Source organism: Acinonyx jubatus, chromosome B1 (assembly GCF_027475565.1).
Source record: "Acinonyx jubatus isolate Ajub_Pintada_27869175 chromosome B1, VMU_Ajub_asm_v1.0, whole genome shotgun sequence".
In the NCBI taxonomy this organism is placed as follows: domain Eukaryota; kingdom Metazoa; phylum Chordata; class Mammalia; order Carnivora; family Felidae; genus Acinonyx; species Acinonyx jubatus.
The window spans coordinates 144,103,991-144,126,068 of record NC_069382.1 but is presented as its reverse complement, the minus strand read 5'-3'; the positions used below and the strand labels follow the sequence as shown (position 1 = coordinate 144,126,068).

General features: G+C 37.7%; 1 protein-coding gene across 2 annotated transcripts in view; it reads left to right on the top strand.

The window, feature by feature from the left end:
• Positions 1-22,078, top strand: part of NPFFR2 (neuropeptide FF receptor 2) — a 94,216-nt gene that overhangs the window by 67,320 nt on the left and 4,818 nt on the right. The window contains exons 2-4 of one of the 2 annotated variants that reach the window (XM_053217264.1): positions 674-810; positions 8,112-8,461; positions 17,617-17,716. In XM_053217264.1, coding sequence (XP_053073239.1) covers positions 8,134-8,461; positions 17,617-17,716 — 428 coding nt within the window. In that variant the 5' untranslated portion in view covers positions 674-810; positions 8,112-8,133. The remainder of the gene's footprint in view (positions 1-673; positions 811-8,111; positions 8,462-17,616; positions 17,717-22,078) is intronic. The other variant, XM_027058160.2, reaches the window with a different exon arrangement.

Genomic DNA, 22,078 nt, shown 5'->3' with positions numbered 1-22,078 from the left:
AGGATCACCATGCAGATTTGTAAAGGTGGGTACCAAGGGATACTGATCCTCGGGTTGAAGAGATTAAAAGGCCCAGGATTACAGATTAGAAGATGATTGAGAGAGGTTTGCTGAGGTGTGGTGAATCACCCACGTACAATATGGACAAGTGGGGGTGCTTGCCCCCAAATCATGCTTAGAAGAGGGACTGATGGAGACATGCAGAGTTTAACATATGAACTTACTATTTCAGAGGACATCGTGAACTTTTATCTGCCTCGCATGTAAGACTGATGGGGTTCTTGAGCAAACGGCTAAGAAAGAATTCTTAACACCTCTTTGATGCAAATAGGTGATTTTGTTAAAGCACAGGGGACAGGACCCATGGGCAGAAAGAGCTGCACTGGGATCCTATGGACTGACTGATTATATACTTTTAAATTAGTGGGGGTTAGGGATAGCATAAGTCTCTAAAGAATTTGGAAGCAAGGCTTTCAGGACTCTGAGGGACTACTGTGAAAATAAGAGTTACTTTTAGTCTTTAATAAAACAAAACCATAAAGGAAGTAACGCTGTCATGAGTTGCTTGAGGAAGGTCACACTCTGCCTGTTTCAGGTGTCTATCAGTGGGCTCCAAGCTGTGAGGAGATTTAATTTAAGCTACTTTTCTCTTGCTTTTGTTTCCCTTATTAAGACCTCCAAAGTGCCAGGACCTGGCTGACTGGCTTGTTTCTCTGATAGCAGGTCGAACTACAGTTGATGGCATCGGTCAGCTTGCACTCCTAGAGTCTTTTTGGACAAAAGATGGACGAGTGTTCACAGTGGGACAAGGTGATTGGCACGGCTGCATGATGGTTAACACGGCTGCTCTATGGCATGGTGAACAGTTGGGTTTCTCAAGGGTGAATAGAGGAGCCAGAGATGAATTTCCTCACATGAAGGGAACTGTATTTGAGAGATCCACAGCAATAGTTTAGTGTCTCTAAAGAGCCCACCAAAAGTGCCCACAAAAGTGAGCGTCAGCTTTAAAATTCTTTCTAGTCCAAGAACACCTCATAACAAGACTGGAAAGAAAAGTAGGACTTTTCCTGCCCCTTTCCACCACCCTTTGTCCACGCACAACTCTGGCAAGGATGGGAACTGAGACTGACAAGATGAGGGTGGAGATATTACAGAGCAAGTCAGCAAAGAAGACCAGGAGGCATCCTTCATGGAAATTTAAATTTTTGTTATACTAGACAAGACATATTAATTACTATATTGCTTTTATGATCAGAAAATGATTGTAAAAGTAATAAAACCTCTTCGAAATTTCACCTCGGGCCAAGGAAGAAATTAGCCTCAAATAATAAAATTAAAGTGTCAGCAAGATACAAATGTAGTTGCTTTTACATTGCATCAGACAACTCATGCTTATTCAGTGTAGCTGTTATTTACAAATGGTCTTCATCCCATGTGCTTTGGAAAATCTAGCATTCACCTGTCTCTCCACCAACACCCCCCTCCCCAGTATCTCTAGGAATTCTCTAGATATCTGTGATGCATTCTTGTTCCTGTCTAATTCTTTGTAATTGCTTTTTTCTCTCTGCCCTACACTAACCCAAATATTATAACACTTCCCTTGATATTTGAAAAATACCCCCCACAAAGTCAGTTAATGTTTAATAGACTCTTGCTGACAATTTGGGGTTATAGGCAGGGAGGAGTTTTCTGTGTAGAACAAAAGTTAGTTTGAAATTAAATATTAGACATGACAGAGTCTAGAAGTTCCTTGGCCACATCCAGGTCATGGAACTTCATTCTGGTCAGTTTCTAACTCTCAAGTTGCCCACGCTTAGCTTTGTTGCTAATTTTTATACTCTTAGGATACCCTTTTTAATGTTTCCTGACTCTTCTTGCCATTAATTGTGGAGCTCGAATCAGATTACTTAACATCTCCTGTCTTACTTTCCTTATATACTAAACAGGGGTACTTTTAGTAGCTACTTTTACTAGACTAAATGGGTTGACACATATAAAGAAATTCACAGAGTGCTCAGCACAAAATATATATCAAAATGCTCAAAGGTAATAAAGTAATTAAAATAATAATTTAAATAAAGTACTTTGGATATTCTACTCATTGTTATTATGCCCTAGAGAGTGAGGTTGTATGAGTTAATTCCCTTTCTCACATGAAGACAATTCCTCAAAGTATTTTTCTAAATGAAAGTTCTTATCCTAATAGAATATATTATCTCCTTGAAAATAATATTATTTTTCTTTCCAGCATATTTGTACAAAAAGATTGGTAGAAGATATACTAAAATATTAGATTATGTATTTCCAGGCATAATTATATGAAAGGCTGTTTAATTCTCCATGCATATTGGATTTTATAGCTAAAATCTGAATTACTTTTTTAAAGTCGGAGATCTTATTCATGTTCATGCCTTGGTAATAATTTCAAGGATATAGGCAATCAGGAAGCTTAATCAAAGAAGGTATGGGACTTTGAGGGTGGCATTTTAGGACCCCTCCTCCTGCTGAGTGTGACTTTTTAGGACCCCTCATCCTGCATGAGATGTTCACTCTTTGGCTCAGAGTAATAGGTAATGCAGCTGAACCTTACCTGAAGACCTCATCTAACATGGCAGAGTGAGTGTTCCATTCATGAAATATCTCCATTTTATATCCCAGTTTATATGCCATTTCTTAGGGAGTCATACCTCATAAATCCATAGATTCTGTGTTTATTTACTCTAATATTTATCCAGGAATATCCTATTAAAAACTTTATATAGGTGAAGACTTAACATCCTAGCAAATATCATTCCCCTACCTGGAGGTAGAGTTATAATGTCCACAGGAACATTAGTCTGAATCCTCAGTCTTCCTTTCTTTCCCTGGGGGCATTCTCCTTGTGTCTGGGGGAGAAATGGATTACTGGTTGGCTGCTTTAACATCTTCCACCAATTCTCTCTGACCTCAGTTAATATTACTTTGCCACACATTTCTCGTTGTTATTCTTTGTCTTACTCCATTTTCTTTAGTAATTCAAAGAAAGAATAGTATTTATAATGCCTTGATGACCACCAAGATTTGATTTGAAGGTCCAATGAGGAGTAGGAATAAAGCATGTTCATAGTGACTGTATCTCTTTAAAGGTCTTTTGAAATCCTTTTGCCTTCTCTATGACTGTTTATCTTCAATTGTGCACAGTTGTTTGAGCCTTGTTGTATGATCTGATGGAGACATTTAATTGAATGTGCAATGTTTCTAAAGTCCAGTTCACTTCCTCTTCTGGATAATGAATTGTAACGTGTTTTATATCAATCAGAGGTTTAGCTCAGCTTTCCAATGCATTACTTTCTTCTGGGGATCATCATTTGCATAAGTCTGGTTTTCACTTAATTCTACCAATGAAGTTACAAACCCTCTAGCATACCATGTTGCTGCAGCAGAGGCTTATACAACATTTGACACATTCTGCATTAATAAAACAAGGAGTAGTAACCTTCAGGGCCGTGTGTTCCTTCTTTTTTTTTTTTTTTTCTTCCAGATTACAGATTAATGACCCAGTCTTTTTCCAGAGGAAAGAGTTCCAAGGATTTTTCTCTCAATGTTGACTATGTATTAATCAGGACCAGATCTGAGAGAGTGGAACTGACCAAGTTCGTCTTCCCCACTCCAGTGCTTCCAGACTGGTTTCTCTGTCCTCAGGAAACCAGGATCTAACAAAGGCTCACTCATCTGTGGGTGTCTTCCCAATTCAGCCCTCTCCGAGTTTTATCCCACTGTGGCTGGAAGGGGCTGAGGCCAGCTCATGGGCCCCTGCTGGTTCCACAGCCATATGAGGTCGGTCTGACTCTTCTCTGGTGCACAGGTGGGTGAGACTCCTCCTCCAAATGTTTTGGCTTTTGGTGCTGGTTGCCACAGCTCCCACAGAAGCACTTCTGTTGGCAGACAGATGCTGAATTTTAGTTGTTAGAAGGGCATCTTATGCTTTCATGATGCTAATATCCTAAGGTCATATATTTGAAAGTGCTTTGAAAATGCAAATATTAGGCATTATTACTGTCTCATAATTATTGCCAGTGATTCACACCCGGCTCGACCATGTGTGTTTACAACATTTCTGGCCTTACCATTTTCCCTCTCTCTCCTTTTCCATTATTTTAGCAATCTAAGTTGTCATAAATTAGTGACTTTAGTAACTACGATTACCCTTTAGTGATAATCATCAGAGTTTAGTTTAGGTCATCCAACATAAATGGAAGCAAATACTGCCACCTTCCTCTCCTTAAATCCTTGTATAAGTACACGGGGAAAAGAAAAGGAAAAAAATGAAGACTAGCGTATAATAATAAATACCATGGTAATAAAGGCAATACTGCAAATCCCAAGAGATGGATGAGCAAAATAGGGAGTAGCGACCACAGTTCACTTTTTTGCGTCTGGCAGTCTATGTAGCCTGTGATTGGTGACGATTTATTACAAAGTTGGTCACTTTAATGAGTATTTGATACACGAATAAAGGTCTAGACTCTTCCTTCAGATGACTCATTCTTTAGATGATCTGTATGAAACAGCACATTTCATACCAAAACTTAATAGGTTAGGGTCTTTATGGATTCTTTTTTAATTGAAATTGGGGGGACATATCTATTTTAGGTAAGATAACACCATTGCTAGCCATTGGATGACTTACTCTGATTGTGAATTTATAAGAGTTTGAATTACATTATCTGCTTCTGTTCTGTACAGTTGCATTCAGATAATAACACATTTTTTTCCGGATCATAAAAAAACCAAAAATCTGGAAATGTGAAATAAGTTGAAAAATATAGAAAAACACCAACATATACTAATATCAAACCAGTCCATCTCCCACTGAGTAATGCACTGTTAGTGGTTTCTAGCAAATACAATTACAGGAAGGAAAGAATTTTAAATGACTTGCTCTCTTGATTTCTCTTTCTGAAGACCCAGACCCTGTTTCTACAGATAAAGCATAAGGGTCTGGATAAGCTCTGGCAACTTGGGCTCTAAATGGAGCTGATGCAGTTTAACCTACATCTGTGTTCTCCCCAGGGTCAAAGATGAAGGAATGATAAAGCTCACAACCAAGTTATTTTATTCATCACATGGAATTCCATGTAGAAATAAACAATACAAGACTAATTAGTGTTAAGATGGCTTATAATTAATTTACTCAACTTGTAAAATACTAACTTACAAACTTTAGACTTTGTTATTAAAAAGAAATTACACATTTTCAGTGAAATATTCTAAAACTATTGAACCATCGATATGGGTAGACTATAAATCTGCCTTCTAGAAACTGGTATACACAAATTTCTTAGTCCTTATATGATTTCATCTACAGAATTAATATGCACAGAGTATACTTTAATTCTAGACCTAAAGATATTCAATCAGAGATTGATTTTATTTAAAGCATTTTAATCAACTGTATAGAACTTTTAAGTGTCCAGTGAAAAAGATGCCAGAAGCAGGAATACCAAAGGGCAATTTTCCTTGGTGTATTAAACTGAGATAAGTGGATCCCCCTAGAATCAATCAGGACCTGGCTTTTCTCTCACTCACTACAGTAATACTAGGGGTGATGATGTTATCCCCAAAGTTATACTATTATAGGTTAACCTAATAGCCAAAGCTGTGGCCTCACATACAAAATTTTACAATTATGTGTCAGGAGGAAGTTAACACTTAAATATGACAGGTTCCTCCTTTACCCTCTATATGGCGTGTTGGCATGTTACCTTGCCAAATATAGTCATCAAGCCAATAATAGGAATAGTGAAATCCATGTTGGCTCCTAAAACAAAATCTTATTTTGGTTTATCAATAATACATTAGAAGAAAAGAAACACTTACCTCTCCAACAACTGACATGGAGTTTAAGTTAATACACGGGAAGGTTTTGAAAACCTTGTTCCATCTCAACCTTCCAAACACTGTTATCCCAGCAGATATGGTTGCTCTAAGCTGGAGCATAAAACAGAATGTGAAAATATAAAGCATTATGTCTTATGAGATATTTCCCCCAATATATTTTTCAGCTCTAACTGAATCTGTAGACAGAGGTTTCTTATCAGTGATATTTAGTGACCTACAGTGTTGTCATGCAGTTTTCATTTATATTTACAGCATTTCCTTGCCTTGGATACAAATATCTTTAAATATTTGTGTGAATGCTTTTCTTTTGGATACTTTGAAGCAATTTTTATCAAGCTAGTAGGTATTCTCAGTGTCAGGCTCTGGACCCAGACATTTTCAGCTTGACTCTGTATGGTAGAGTATATCTAGTCTTACTCAGATTCCATTCTTTTTTCTTTTCTCCTAACCCTCACCCCATCCCACACTCACTTTCTTTTCATTTTGCATTTTTGTTTGGGCTTAGGGACATTAAACATAGAAAAGCAGAGATGAGCTTTAAAAATTAGAGGAAAGGGAAGAAATAAAATGGCAAAATATTGGAGGAAAATGATCCCCTTTTATTGACTTATGTTTATATACTTGTTTTGTAGTAATTTACCTTGTTTACTTACTGTTTGTTCCCTGTACCTAAAATAGAGAAAACTATCCAAAGCTGAGTATTTGAAATGAATACTACATATCTTGATCTCCATGCAGTATTTACAAGAATAAACATGCTCCCCTAAAATGATACAGATATGTAGTTGGTGAAAGACTGAAAAATGCAGAGTGATAATGAGGTCGTTAATGTAAACTGGGGTCTGATTATCTATCTTACCAATTCAAAGTCCATGAAATTACTCCCCCCCCCCCAAAAAAAAAGAATATGGGAGCTCAGTTGTGTACTATCAAATTTATTTCCCTTTAAGGGCACATATAACGTTCTGTCCAACCAGTTGCAGAAAACAACATATGCAGAAAAGAGTTAATGAGCAGGTCAGAGCCTGACATCTTTAGAAAGGACTGCTTGCAAGGTCTGCCCTTGGTTAGAGTCTGGAACGTAAATCAGAAACAGTTCCCTATAGTGACATAAAGTGTCCATAAGTGACTGAAGTGGCTCATTATACCTAATCTGTTTGTACAGACATTGTTCATGCTGCACATGTACTTTCCATCTGGGAGTCTGAAATTTTGATACTGCTTGGAGAAAGGTACCATGTGACCATTCTCCAATTAAAAACCTAGGATGCTGAGTTTCTAATGAGCCTCCCTGGTAGACAACACTTCACACATCTCATCAAACTCATTGCTAGAGGAATTAATCTCACTGTGTGACTCCACCGAGGGAGACTCTTATAAGCTAGTTCCTGGTTTCCTGCAGATATTACCTTATGTGCCGTATTATTTGCTGATTTTATGTTGTATCCGTTTGCTGTAATAAATATTGGCTGTGAATACACTATATGCTAAGTCCTCTGAATTCTTCCAGTAAATCACCAATCATGGGCATGTTCTTGAGGACCTCTGATACACAAGGTTGACTGAAATATCTACATGAAGATATATTGATTCTAAATAAAAATATGTATTGAATATATGTGAATGGAATTATGTTAAGTAAAACCAAGGCAAGTAGCATGGACTTCTTTTAAGAGATTCACAGTATAGTGGCTATCTCTGCATACAGAAGTATATAAAAAGAATATTCAATTAACAGAGTCAAAGCAGAATAAGGAATATACAAAAAACTTATTTCTATGGGAGTTTTGAAGATATAGACACCTCATCTTGTTTCAATTGCCAGGAAAGCTGAAAACCTGTTAAGTTAGCCTTAAAGGAACAAGTAGGTTTTGACAGGTTATGATATCTAGAGACAGGAGAAAAGGGGAATTTTGGAAGGTTTCCCTTACAGAGTTTCTCTTGAAACTTTGCAAATGAGTATGAGGTGTTATGAAAAAGTGAAATATAGAACCTATTGAGGAAATAAAAAATAATAATCGTAACTTAGGACACAAAGTGTACACTTCAAATCTCTTGGTACAAATCCTAATAATTTGAATGATCCATATAACTCATTTCCATGCAACATTCATGGATTATTATAGAAGGACCATCAAAATTCCATAGTATTTTAAAAGTATTCCTCTTAAATTCAGGCACAGAACTGATTTATGTTCTATTGGTTTCTAATTATGCTTTTTCTTTTCTAGCTCTCCTTTGTTCAGGTCCATCATGAGTGAGAAATGGGACTCAAACTCTTCAGAAAACTGGCATTATATTTGGAGTGTCAATGGCACAAAATATCACCTATACTCAGATATCAATATTACCTATGTGAACTACTATCTTCACCAACCTCAAGTAGCAGCAGTCTTCATCACTTCCTACTTCCTCATCTTCTTCCTGTGCATGGTGGGAAATACCGTGGTTTGCTTTACTGTAATGAGGAACAAGCATATGCACACAGTCACTAATCTCTTTATCTTGAACCTGGCAATAAGTGATTTACTGGTTGGCATATTTTGTATGCCTATCACGCTCCTGGACAACATCATAGCAGGTATGTTGACATGTGTGCTGTACAAGGATGATATGTTTGTCCCACATTCCTGTACCCATGGCAGGGTCATCCATTCATCTGCAAATATTTATGGAGTTCCAAGAACTTCTCCAGGTACCTGCCCTCATAGGGCCTACATTCTAAAGGAGGAGAAAGACAATAAACAGATGGAGGATAAGTAGTCAAAGAACGGTAGGAATTATGGATAAAAATAAAGCAAGTGACAGAGATGAAGAGTGGAAACTGTCATTTTTATAGAGTTCACTGAAGGTAATCAGAGAATGAGATCTAACGTTTTTTTACTGATGACTTTAAATTTGCTTAATACAGTTCAGGGCACATAGAATGTAGTAAAAATATTGGGAATATTCTACACTGTAGAGTTCAAGGAACTGGTAAAGTCTGGTTTCAAATGATATAACGTCTTCAGTCTAACAGATGTTGGGTCCCTCTTGTGGTTAGCTAGGGAGATTTCCAATAGTTTTTGAGGGAAGCAGCAGTCCCGTGTACCACAAAAAGTGGTAGTTTAATCAGTGGCAATGTACATACGCAATATGAGTAACTTAACACTGCATCAGTTAGGGTGCTGCCCTGGAGTCCTTGTGGCCTGTCTTGCTACTTCTCTAGGGCTACGTCATACACTCTGGAAGTGCAGGGGCAGTGGATCTCCTGCTCCCAGAACAATTTTGGCACATGATACCTGCTTAATTGTTGTAGACTCCAACTCGGAAGTTCTCTTTGGCCAGCAAAAGAGCAGACTCAAGATTAAAACGAGAGATGGCTAATGTCCAGGAAGAGACAAGAGCCCTAATAAGGGTCCTTGTCCCACATTTATTCAAATCAGAAGGCTTGCAAACGTGATGGTCGTGTACAAAGAGACAAAGAAACTAGGAACATTAACTTGGGGACATGATGGGGAAAGGGGGATTTTGAAGATATACAGTGTTTGGGGTTTGGGTCAATATAAAACAAAATCCAGGTGCCAGGCAGATGGGTAGATAGCTGTTAATGGCAGACAGGAGGCATCGTGCCAGCCTAGGGGATGAGACAGATGGGGCATAACCTCAGGGTTAACAAGGTTAACCCTTTTCTTTTGTTAATCATCTCCGTTCTGGGCTGCTTTGCCTGCAGTGCAGCAGTCCACAGTCCAATTCACCAATTTACCTACCCTGGCCCTCTTCTCCTCTGAAAGCAGCTTTCTGCTATCGTACTAAATTTGGGGTGCTTTCATCATGAATATCTAATCTTGTTATTCCTATGTATTGGGCAACTTTGCGCCATTTCTATTTCAGGCCTTTGTCTCTATTTTGGGGGGCTCAGCACCCCCTCCCTATTTTGGGATGCCTTTGGACCTCCCTATTCCTGGCACCTTTATGTCTCCCTATTTTTGGAGTGTCTTTGCACCCCCCTATTCTTGGAGTGCCAATCTGGTATACCCAAACTCAGGTGTGAGCATTTTATGGCTTTGTATTTCTTTATGCCTTGTTTAACCATTGGTGTAACCCTGGGGGATTCCTAAGCTTATCCCCCACACTTAATAAATATTTGTTGTATTAATGAGTGAGTGGTATTCATGAGAGATACTCATATTCCAAATATGTATAAGAAAAAATGATACAATAGGAACATATCAAAAATATTTAGAGTAGTGTGAGCCCTGTCATAGGTCCTACCCCTTCATTCAAGATCAGTGCACTGAAGAATAAGAGGTTTATCTTTAGAGATGACATCTGTTGCCTTCCTTTCTCTGCAGTGGAAGCAGGGAGAGTTTAAGAATGCCTCTTCTAGCATCTGTACTGCATAGATTCTGTGTTTTTTATGTACTTATTTTTAAAAATAGTTTATATTTTTAACAAAAAGGAATGTGCATTTAAATTTTTTTTTAATGTTTATTTATTTTTGAGGGAGAGACAGAGTGCAAGCAGGGGAGGAGAGAGAGAGGGAGACACAGAATCTGAAGCAGGCTCCAGGCTCCGAGTTGTCAGCACAGAGCCCGATGTGGGGCTCAAACTCACGAACTGTGAGATCATGACCTGAGCTGAAGTCAGATGCTTAACTGACTGAGCCACCCAGGTGCCCCAAGGAATATACATTTTTAAGACACTGGGCTAGGCAAAAAGAGAGCAAAACAATTGATCTAAATTATTGTTATCGCTCTCAAGAAACTTACTTTGCCAGTAAGAAATGTTCTCACTATCTCCCCCTATAAATATTTATAAAAAAATTATTATCTAAACTCTTCCTTAATATTACCCTTCCTTATCCCTGATTCTGATTCGCAGGAGGCAGCCACATTCAACACCTTGCCTTTATTTTTGGTATTTATTCTCATGTTTCTAAATAACATATTTCCATTATAAAAGGTATTATCTTCACACTGTGGGAGATGTGATGTAGTTCTTCTAATCTTCTACCACAAGAGGTATTTCCCCCAGCAGCCTCCACTGAAATGACATAGAGCAAAAGAACATAAATTCACAGAAACTGCCACATACTGCTGAATGTGAAGGTGGGAAAACAGGATTGGCTGGAATTGTGTACACATGCAATCTGATGCATTTATATTGACACACAAGATCACATTCACACTCTTTACCTCCTCTCATTTTCCCCACATTATTATAATTTTTAGTTGTCAGTATGCAGAATATATGTTCCTATTATTTGTATCTTAGCTCTGCTGAGGCATGAATGTTAATACAAGAAAATTCCCCAGGATTAAGCACATGCTATTTTTGATTGAAAGGACTATGATATTCATATGAAAGAGTGCTGTGATATCAATTTCTTTTTTCTTAGGTTTAATAAGGGCATCGTATTTTTTTTATTTAAAAAAATTATCTTTGTAACGTTTATTATTGAGAGACAAACATAGAGCATGAGAAGGGGAGGGGTAGAGAGAGGGGGAGACACAGAATCTGAAGCAGGCTCCAGGCTCTGAGCTGTCAGCACAGAGCCGGATGTGGGGCTTGAACTCAGGATCTGTGAGATCAGTGACCTGAGCTGAAGTCAGTTGCCTAAACAACTGAGCCACCCAGGCACCCCAGGGGCATTGTATTTTGATTTGCTTAGTTGGGGGTATGTACCTGTAAGTAACATAACCTCAACCTCTCTTCTACAAGTGTTAATTTCTTGTTAATACCTTCAGACATGTCAGGTAACTTGTGAATTGCATCTTTTTTTTCTGGAGATACCCTGCTGGTGCTCTCTACCCTTTTGTTTCTATTCAGACATACTGCTTTTTAGGCATGGAGCTCAGCTGCTACTGCTCTGGGAAGTCCCTTCACTGAGACCCTAAGGACTCTCTTTACTACTCTTCGTGTTCAATCCCCTGTTTTCCAGAACCATGTCTTCTTTCTTGGTTTATTTCTCTGTTAGTTTCCTGAGAAAGTGTGCATTAAGATTAAAAAAAGAAAAACCAGGGGCACCTGGGTGGCTCAGTCGGTTAAGCGTCTGACTTCGGCTCAGGTCACGATCTCAAGGTCTGCTGTGCTGACAGCTCAGAGCCTGGAGCCTGCTTCGGATTCTGTGTCTCCCACTCCCTCTGACCCTCCCCCGTTCATGCTCTGTCTCAAAAATAAATAAACGTTAATTTTTTTTTTAAGAAAAAACATTTGAGATCTTGTTTGTCTGCAGTTATCTTTATTCTGCTCTCATACCTGATTATGGTTAGCTGTATGAAGTATTTAAGACTGGACATTTTTCCCCCTCAGAATTTTAACAGAGTTGTCTATTGTTACTGCTGGGAAACCTGATATTACTGTTGAAAAATCTAATGATGTTCTTCTTTTATCATCATTTGCATTTTGAAAACTTGGGGCTTGTCTTCATCCTCAGTGTTCTGAATTTCAGGCAATTATGCCTTCCGTAGGTCTTTTTATTTTTCATGTGTTGGACACAAACCAGGTTCTTTCAATCAGAAACAGAATGCTCCTTAATCCTGGGGAATTTCTTGCATAATTCTCTTCCATTTTACTTTTTTCAATTCATATTAGTCAGATATTAGAGGTTCCGGGTTGCCTTTTGTTTCTTCATCTTTCTTGTTTCTGTTCCTTATTGTTCTTTTTTCAAAGATTTTCTTAGTTTTCTCTTCCAGACACTATATTGAATTCCACATTTCTGCTCTCATGTTTTAAATTCTTTGACCTATTTTATTTTCTGCATGTTTCCTATACTATAGTGTACATTTCATCAATAAAATGTGTTATATCTCTGAGGTTTATTTTTATGCTTTTATTTTAATTCCAGTTAACAGGGTTATATTAGTTTCAGCTGTACTGGTGATTCAAATGGTGATTCAAAAATTCCATACATCACCCAGTGCTCATGATAGTACGTGCACTCCTTAATCCCTATCACCTATTTCACCCATCCTCCCACCCACCTCCTCTCTGGTAACATCAGTTTGTTCTGTATAGTTAAGAGTCTGTTTCTTGGTTTATCTTTTTTCCTATGCTAGTTTATTTTGTTTCTTAAATTCTACATATGAGTGAAATCGTATTGTATTTCTTTCTCTAACGGGCTTAATTCACTTAGCATTTTAATCCCTAGGTCCACCCATGTAATTGCAAATGGCAAGATTTCAGTCTTTTTTCGCAGCTGAATAATATTCCACTGCACATGCATGTACGTGTGTGTGTGACACATCTTCTTTTCCATTCATCAATCAATGGATACTTGGGCTGCTACATATCTTGGGTATTGTAGATAGTGCTGCTATGAACATAGGGGTGCAAGTATCCCTTTGAATTAGTATTTTTTTATTCTTTGGGTAAATAGTAGTGAGATTGCTGGATCTTAAAGTAGTTCTATTTTTAGCTTTTTGAGGAACCTCTTTACAGTTTTCCAGCACTCTGGAAAACAGTTTGCATTCCCACCAACAGTGCAAGAAGATTCTTCTTTCTCCACATCCTTGCCAATACTTGTTTCTTGTGTTGTTGATTTTAGCCATTCTGACAGATGTGAGGTGATATTTCACTGTACTTTTGATTTGCATTTCCCTGATGATGAATGATGTTAATCAGCATCTTTTCATGTGTCTGTTGGCCATCTGTATGTCTTCCTTGGACAAATGTCTGTTCATGTCATCTGCCCATTTTTTAATGGGGTTGTGTTCTGGGTATTGAGTTGTAGAAGTTATTTATATATTTAAAATACTAACACTTAATTGGATATGTCATTTGCAAATATCTTTTCCTATTCAGTAAGTTGTCTTTTAGTTTTGTTGATTGTTTTCTTTGCTGTGCAGTAGCTTTTTATTTTGATGAAGTCCCTATAGTTTATTTTTGTTTCTGTTTCCCTTGTCTCAGGAGACCTATCTAGAAAGAAGTTGCAATGGCTGATCTCAGAGAAGTTACTGCTTATGTTCTCATCTAGGATTTTTGTGGTTTCAGGTCTCAAATTTAGATCTTTAATCCATTTTGAGTTTATTTTTGTCTATGGTATAAGAAACTGGTCTAGTTTTTCCAGGTTTCTTGAAGAGACTGTCTTTTTTTCCATTGGATATTATTTCCTACTTTGTTGCAGATGAGTTGACCATATAATTGTGGGTTTATTTCTGAGTTTTCTATTTTGTTTCAGTGATCTATGTTTCTGTTTTTGTGCCAGTTTAATACTGTTTTGATTACTACAGGCTTGTAATATAACTTGAAGTCTGCACTCGTGATATCTCCAGCTTTGCTTTTCTTTTTCAAGTTTGCTTTGGTTATTTGCGGTCTTTTTGTGGTTCCATACATATATTAGGATTGTTTGTTCTAGTTCTGTGAAAAATGTTATTGGCATTTTGATAGGAATCACATTAAATGTGTAGGTTGCTTTGGTAGTACCGACATTTTCACAATATTTGTTCTTCCAGTCCATGAGCATGGAATGTCTTTCCCTTTCTTTGTGTTACCTTCTAGTTCTTTCATCAGTGTTTTCTACTTTTCAGAGTATAGGTATGTTACCTCTTTGGTTAGTTTTCTTCCTAGGTATCTTATTATTTTTGGTGCAGTTGTGAATGGGATTGCTTTCTTAATTTCTCTTTCTGCTGCTTCATTATCAGTGTATAGAAATGCAACAGATATCTATACATCGATTTTGTATTCTGCAAATCTTTTATCAGTCCTAGCAGCCTTTTGGCAGTCTTTCGGATTTTCAGTGTAGAGTATCATGTCATCTGCATAGTGAAAGTTTGACTTCTTCCTTACTGATTTGGATGCGATTTTTCTTGTCTGCCTGCCATGGGTAGGACTTATAGTACTATGTTGAATAAAAGTGAGAGGGAACATCCTTTTCTTGTTCCTGGTCTTTGGGGGAAAAGCTCTCAGTTTTTCATCATTAAGGATGAAGTTAGCTGTGGGTTTTTCATATATGTCCTTTTTATGTTGAGGTATGTTCCCTCTAAACCTACTTGTTGAGAGTTTTTATCATGAATGGATATTGAATGCTGTCAAATGCTCTTTCTGTGTCTACTGAAATGATCATATGATACTTATTCTTTATTTTACTGATGTGATGTATTATGTTGATTGATTAGCAAATACCGAACCACCCTTGCAACCCAGGAATAAATCCCACTTGATCACTGTGAATGATTTTTTTTAATGATTGTTGGATTCAGTTTGGTGTATTTCATTGAGGACTTTTGCATCTATGTTCATTAGAGATATTGGCCTGTGGTGCTCTTTTTTTTGGTATCTTTATCTGGTTTTAGTATCAGAGTAATGCTGGCCTCATAGAATGAATTTGGAAGTTTTTCTTTTTCTATTTTTTGGAATAGTTTGAGAAGAATAGGTATTAACACTTCTTTAGATGTTTGGTAGAATTCACCTTGAAGCCATCTGTTCCTGGGCTTTTGTTGAGAATTTTGTGATTACTGATTCAGTTTCCTTGCTGGTAATTGACCTGCTCAAGTTTTCTATTTCTTCCTGTTTCAGTTTTCATAGGTTATATGCTTCTGAGAATTTATCCATTTCTTCTAGGTTGTCCAAATTGTTGGCAAATAGTTTTTCATAATAATTATAATTGTATTTCTGTGGTGTTGGTTTCTCCTTTCTCATTTGTAATTTTGTGGCCTTTTTCCTTTTTTCTTAAAAGTCTGGCTAAAGGTTTGAAGTAATTTTTTTTATATTTTTCATCTACTTGATTTTTTTTTCTTAAGTTTCTTTTTTCCTATTTTAGCCACTTTTATATTCGAGGCTTCCCGTCTGTCAATTGCTGCTTAGCTGCTTGTGTTTCAGACTGAGACATGGTGCGGCTTCCTTGGACCTCTGCATGCCTTAGGTTTGAGGTTAGGCCCACTCTTAGCCTCATTAATCTGGCCCATTCGCTGGGAAATCCACAACTGTCAAAAATTGCACATCAGGGGGCGCCTGGGTGGCTCAGTCGGTTGAGCGTCTGACTTCAGCTCGGGTCACGATCTCGCGGTCCGTGAATTCGAGCCCGCGTCAGGCTCTGGGCTCTACCCACCACACTTGCACCTGCTGACTCGGAGTCTAGAGCCCCTCTGCTTTTACTTCCTCAGAGAGTAACCTCCATTCTTCTGCTAGCAGGGGAAGAACAAGTGGCATCTGGTTGTATTTATTCATAATTCAGCCAGTTGTGTCATTTTCCCAGCTTTATTTTCTTTCTGCGTATTTGAGTTCTTTGTTCTCTGGTGCTTTCATTTCAGTGGAATTTAGTGAGGGAGATGAGATAAATCATATGTTCTATTTTTGACCAAAGGCTGTTGACACTCCTTTTTGCCTTTTTAATACTGTAAACAGCCAAACATATTTTAGGACTAGAAAAATGTGTTCACTTTTGGTTTCTATTCAGGGGAGTCATTCAAGCATCTATTTTAACATGAGCTGGATAGATGCCAAAATGGTTTTTCTGGTAGACTTGGATGATTTAGATTATTGGGAATATTTTAAATTAGGTACAAATATTTTTAAAAAATAAATTACAGATCTGTTTAAAAGAAAATGAATGTTATTTTTTTTCTCAGATTTTTAAAATTTATCTTTTGGGAAACGAGAATATTTGCTAGTGGAAGAATATGATTACTTTCTTATAATAGCAGGGGTGTTTATATCAACCTGTTATAATTTTACTAATTTCTTTTATAAACCTTCCAGTAAATGAAGTTTACTTAGAAACTAATTCAAATGGACTATTTTTGTTTATGCAAAGTGCTCTTTATTCTTGAAATACGTTTTAGTCAGCTCAGGCTACCATAACAAAATACTATAGACTAGGTGGCTTAAGCAAAAGACATTTATTTTCTTTCTATTCCAGAGGCTAGACGTCTGAGATCAGGGTGCTGGCATGGTCAGCTTGTTGGTGAGGGTCCTTTTTTTGGTTTGTAGACAGCTACCTTCTTGCTTTGTGCTCACATGGCCTTTCTTCTGTGCATGCTCCTAGAGAAGAAAGTTTTTTTTTTCTCCCTCTTCTTCTAACGGCACTAATCCCATCATGGGGGCACCACCTTGTGGCATCATCTAAATATAATTACTTTCCAGAGGCCCCACTTCCAACCACATTGAAACTTAAGGCTAGAATATATGAATTTGATGGGAGGGCAGGTAGAGCACAAACATTCACTCTATAACAAAGTACCTCTGAGGTAAATTGTCTCATTACATTATATATGAATAAATATTAATTTTATTTATTCTACATGTGACTCCTATTCCCCATGATTTATGAGGTACATTTTCAAAATTATAAAACCAATATTCTTCCTGTCTTACTCATTTAAAGGGCATTATTGCATAAAGTTAATGGTTTAGGCTCTGGAACCATACAAGTGGGATTGAAATCCTAAGTATGTTGCTAACTAGCTGTGGCAAGGTATGTGATATATGTGTGTTTATTAGCTAGTCTATATCATGAGGAAGAGAATAAAGCCTTTGAAAGTCTATTTGGGGGATTAGATAAATTAACAGGTACAAAACACTTACCACAGTGCCTAGAATGTTGTAACTACCATAGGAGTTCTGACATTAATAGCACTATACTAAAAACAGCTCTGGAGATATTAATGAAAATAATGGGAAACATTGATTGTTTCCTGGATATCATTTAGGAAATAGTTGCATCAGTCTTGATTTCATGCTTTTCTGTTCATATTTTTTGTGAAATTAAAAAAAAAAGTATGATCTTTTCAAAGACTGTTTCAATTTCCCTTTCAGGATGGCCCTTTGGAAGCACAATGTGCAAGATCAGCGGATTCATTCAGGGAATATCAGTTGCAGCATCAGTCTTTACTTTAGTTGCGATAGCTGTGGATAGGTAAGTCAGCACCAAAATATGAGTCCAGAGAAAAATTTATTATCTACCAAATTTGGTTATATTTGCCCCAAACTATATCCATAATATCTATCCTTTAAGAGCAAGGTGTATCTATCTACTAAAGGTTCAGTAATAAAACTACTGAAATTTTCATATTTTAGAATTAAATAATTAGGGATGATACGTGTCTTAGTTTGGGCTGCTCTAACAAGATTCCATAGACTTTGTGGCTGAAGCAACAAAAACTTATTTCTCAGTTCTGGAGGTGGGACGGTCCAAGGTAAGGATGCCAGTATCTTCTGTGTTTAGTGAGAGACCTTTTCTTGGTTTGCAGAAGGCTATCTTCTCCTTGGAGAGCACAAACTCTAGTCTCTTCCTGTTCTTATAAAAGGTCATTAATCCTACCATGAGGAACCTACCCTCTTGATCTCATCTACCTAGTTACTTCCTAAAGGTCATGGCTCCTAATATCATACAACCAAGGTTTAGGGTTTCAACCCTATTCAAAGTATGAATTCCTGGGGGACACAAACCTGAAGTTCATAACAGCATAGTTTATATATTTTTCACACTAGAATATTGTATTTTCTAATGGTGAAAATGTGAAATAAATCTGATATTTTATCCAAATGTTAAGGTAAAATTTAATAATCCATTTACACATATTGTTGAGTGTGCCTGTAATAGGCTGGGTTGTATACCATCTCAAACAAATTAGACAAAGTACCTCCTAAAGAAGTCCACACTCTGGTAGAGGTAGACAAGACACATTAATGAATACTACTCTCTTACATAACAATGGTATAAAGGAGAGAGTGATCAAGTTACTTCTCAGGACAGGGAGTGTTGCATTCACAGAAAAGGTCATATCTGTCTAAATCTTGAGGGGTCAGAAATTTACCTTGGAAAGAAACCGAGGAAAGAGCATCTCTTAAAACAGAGATATATATATGGCAATTGAAATAGGAGGATACTTGTCAAGAGAAGTACAGAGAGACAGTCCAGCTAGAACATGGGAGGGTGGAATAGCACATTAGGTCACAGAAAGTCTATGATAGACCTGGGGCACCTGGGTGCTCAGTCAGTTGAGCCTCTGACTCATTTCAGGTCAGCTTACGATCCCAGGGTCTTGGGATAGAGCCCTGCATCAGGCTCTGCCCTGAGTGTGGAGCCTGCTTGAGCTTCTTTCTTTGTAAAACAAAACAAAACACATGTCTGTGGATCTGTCTTCCATTTGTCCTGAAGGCAGCAGGGAGCTGCTACTAACATCTTTTATGTAGGGGAATAATGACTAGATTTTCATTTTAGAAAAAACAAGTAGAAAGGGTTTAGAGTTGTGTTAAGACTAAAGAAAAGAAAAAGAGTTAAATTTTTGTAACAACTTAGATGGGAGAGGATGTGTGCATGTGTTAAGGCAGTGGCAATTAAGGGATACTTGAGAAGGAAACTGAACAATGTCCTGAAAGATGTTTCCCCAGCCAAGGAAAAGGACCAAAAAGGAACCAACCAGTCAGCGACACATACATGTAGATGAGAGAGTGTTTAAAAAATACAATAGAATTGTTGACATTAAAAAAAGCAAAACAACTAGTAGATCCTATTTTCAACATTAATCTGTTTTTAAGAACCCATCTTATACATCCAGTTTTTTTGGTTTACATGTAAGAAGAATAAAATTTATATATATATATATATATATATATATATATATATATATATATGCTAGCCACCAAATGCCAAAGATATCTTTTTACATTAAAATTTGGAAGCTAATCATTTCCAAATTTACCATATCCTGTTACTACTATTATTTTCTACTACTAACTAGTGCTACTACTAAATTATTTAGTTGTGAATATTTGTAGTACTATAGCTTAATTTTATAATTATTTATGTCATCTTTACAGTGAATTAAAAAACTGTAATATCCTTTGTATTTTCTACTTGAATCTTGAGTTTATCAGGTTTATTTCATTACATTTAGTATTAAGTATCCCTTAATTTCTTTTTCACGGTTTCTAGTATGCCTCCTAATTAGAGATTTAGAAATAAACATTGCTGTTCATTTTGTAAAAATGTTTATTTTTGAGAGAGAAGACTGCGTGTATGTGCACGCACACAAGTGGGAGAGGGGAGAGAGAGAGGATTTGAAGCAGGTTCTGCACTGATAGCAGAGAGCAGAATGCAGGGCTTGAACGCACAAACCTTGAGAACATGACCTGAGCTCAAGTTGGATGCTTAACCAACTGAGCCATCCAGGTGCCCCGACAGGAGGGATACATGGCAACGTCAAGATTCCTGAGTAAAATGGAAAAGGATTGAGTAGACCTACCAAGAGAATTTCAGCAGTGTCTGTCATGTTTTATGTCTTTTAAAAAGTGATGAAAATATGGTCACCTGTGACATACCCTTTGCCATCTGCCTTCCAATCCATATATCATTTCTTTGTGGTTTCAGTTATTTTTTGTAATACAACAAGTCACCTCCCAAAACAAGCCACTTATTTAGTGGCTCATCATGCTCATGAATCTGTGATGTGGGCAGATTCCCTGATTAGGGAAATATACCTTGTCTCTGCTCCACTTGGCATCAGGGAGGGGAGCTCCATAAAACCCCACTCTGATGGTGGTGCCCAGATTGGGAGGACTTAAACAGCTAGGAGACAGAACTGAGTCTTCTCAGGCACTTTATTCCTACTGGTTTTTCTCCACATGGGCTCTATAGCATGACAGTAGCTGACCTTCTTACATGTAGTCTAAGGCATGTGTGTCCTAAGTGCCAGTGAAAGTCACGTAGTGTCACTGCTGCATCCTATTCATTAGAAGGAAGTCACTAGGGGTGCCTGGGTGGCTCAGTCGGTTGAGCGTCTGACTTCGGCTCAGGTCATGATCTCACAGTTCGTGGGTTCGAGCCCCACATCAGGCTCTGTGCTGACGGCTTGCTCAGAGCCTACAGCCTGCTTCAGATTCTGTGTCTCCTTCTCTCTCTGCCCCTCCCCTGCTCACGCTTTGTCTCAGTCTTTCTCAAAAATAAATAAGTGTAAAAAGAAGTGAGTCACTAAAACCAGCTCATATTCATGGAGAAGGGAATTGAATTTGGAAGACATGTTTTCAAACCATCACACACCTTCATGTCCATCTGAACTACCTGCATCTGAATGCCTTTCTCAGGGTCAGCTCTTAGAGGAAGCCAAACTAAAAAATCTCCCAAACCTATTTCTCCAGACTAAGTCTTTCTCCTAAATTTCATACTTCTATTCAAAATCCCTCCTGGATAACTTCACCTGCATATCCAACAACAAGCACTTCAAAATAGATCCAGAATTGAACTTGTCTTCTCTACCAGTCCCCCACAAAATAAGTAAACAAAAAGTTAGCTCCTTTTCTCATTTTCCCAAATCAGTGAGTGATAGTATCACACATCCAATCTGTTCTTGAACTTTCCGTCTCTCTCCAACTTCTATCTAGTCACTCTTTAAATCCCATAAGTTCTTCACCAAACTCCACACCCAAGAAACAAATAATCCAGTGAAGAAATGGGCAGAAGACATGAATAGACACTTCTCTAAAGAAGACATCCAATTGGCCAACAGGCACATGAAAAGATGCTCAACGTTGCTCCTCATCAGGGAAATACAAATCAAAACCACACTCAGATACCACCTCACGCCAGTCAGAGTGGCTAAAATGAACAAATCAGGAGACTATAGATGTTGGCGAGGATGTGGAGAAACGGGAACCCTCTTGCACCCTCTTGTTAGTGGAAATACAAACTGGTGCAGCCACTCTGGAAAACAGTGTGGAGTTTCCTCAAAATATTAAAAATAGATCTACCCTATGACCCAGCAATAGCCTTGCTAGGAATTTACCCAAGGGATACAGGAACGCTGATGCATAGGGGCACTTGTACCCCAATGTTTATAGCAGCACTTTCAACAATAGCCAAATTATGGAAAGAGCCTAAATGTCCATCAACTGATGAATGGATAAAGAAATTGTGGTTTATATACACAAAGGAATACTATTTGGCAATGAGAAAGAATGAAATCTGGCCATTTGTGGCAATGTGGATGGAACTGGAGGGTATTATGCTAAGTGAAATAAGTCATAGAGAGAAAGATAGATACCATATGTTTTCACTCTTATGTGGATCCTGAGAAACTTAACAGAAGAACATGAGGAGGGGAAGGAATAAAAAAAGGTTAGAGAGGGAGCCAAAACATGAGAGACTTTTAAAAGCTGAGAACAAACTGAGGGTTGGTGATGGGTATTGAGGGCACCTGTTGGGATGAGCACTGGGTGTTGTATAGAAACCAATTTGACAATAAATTTCATATTAAAAAAAATCCCATCAGTTCTGGGT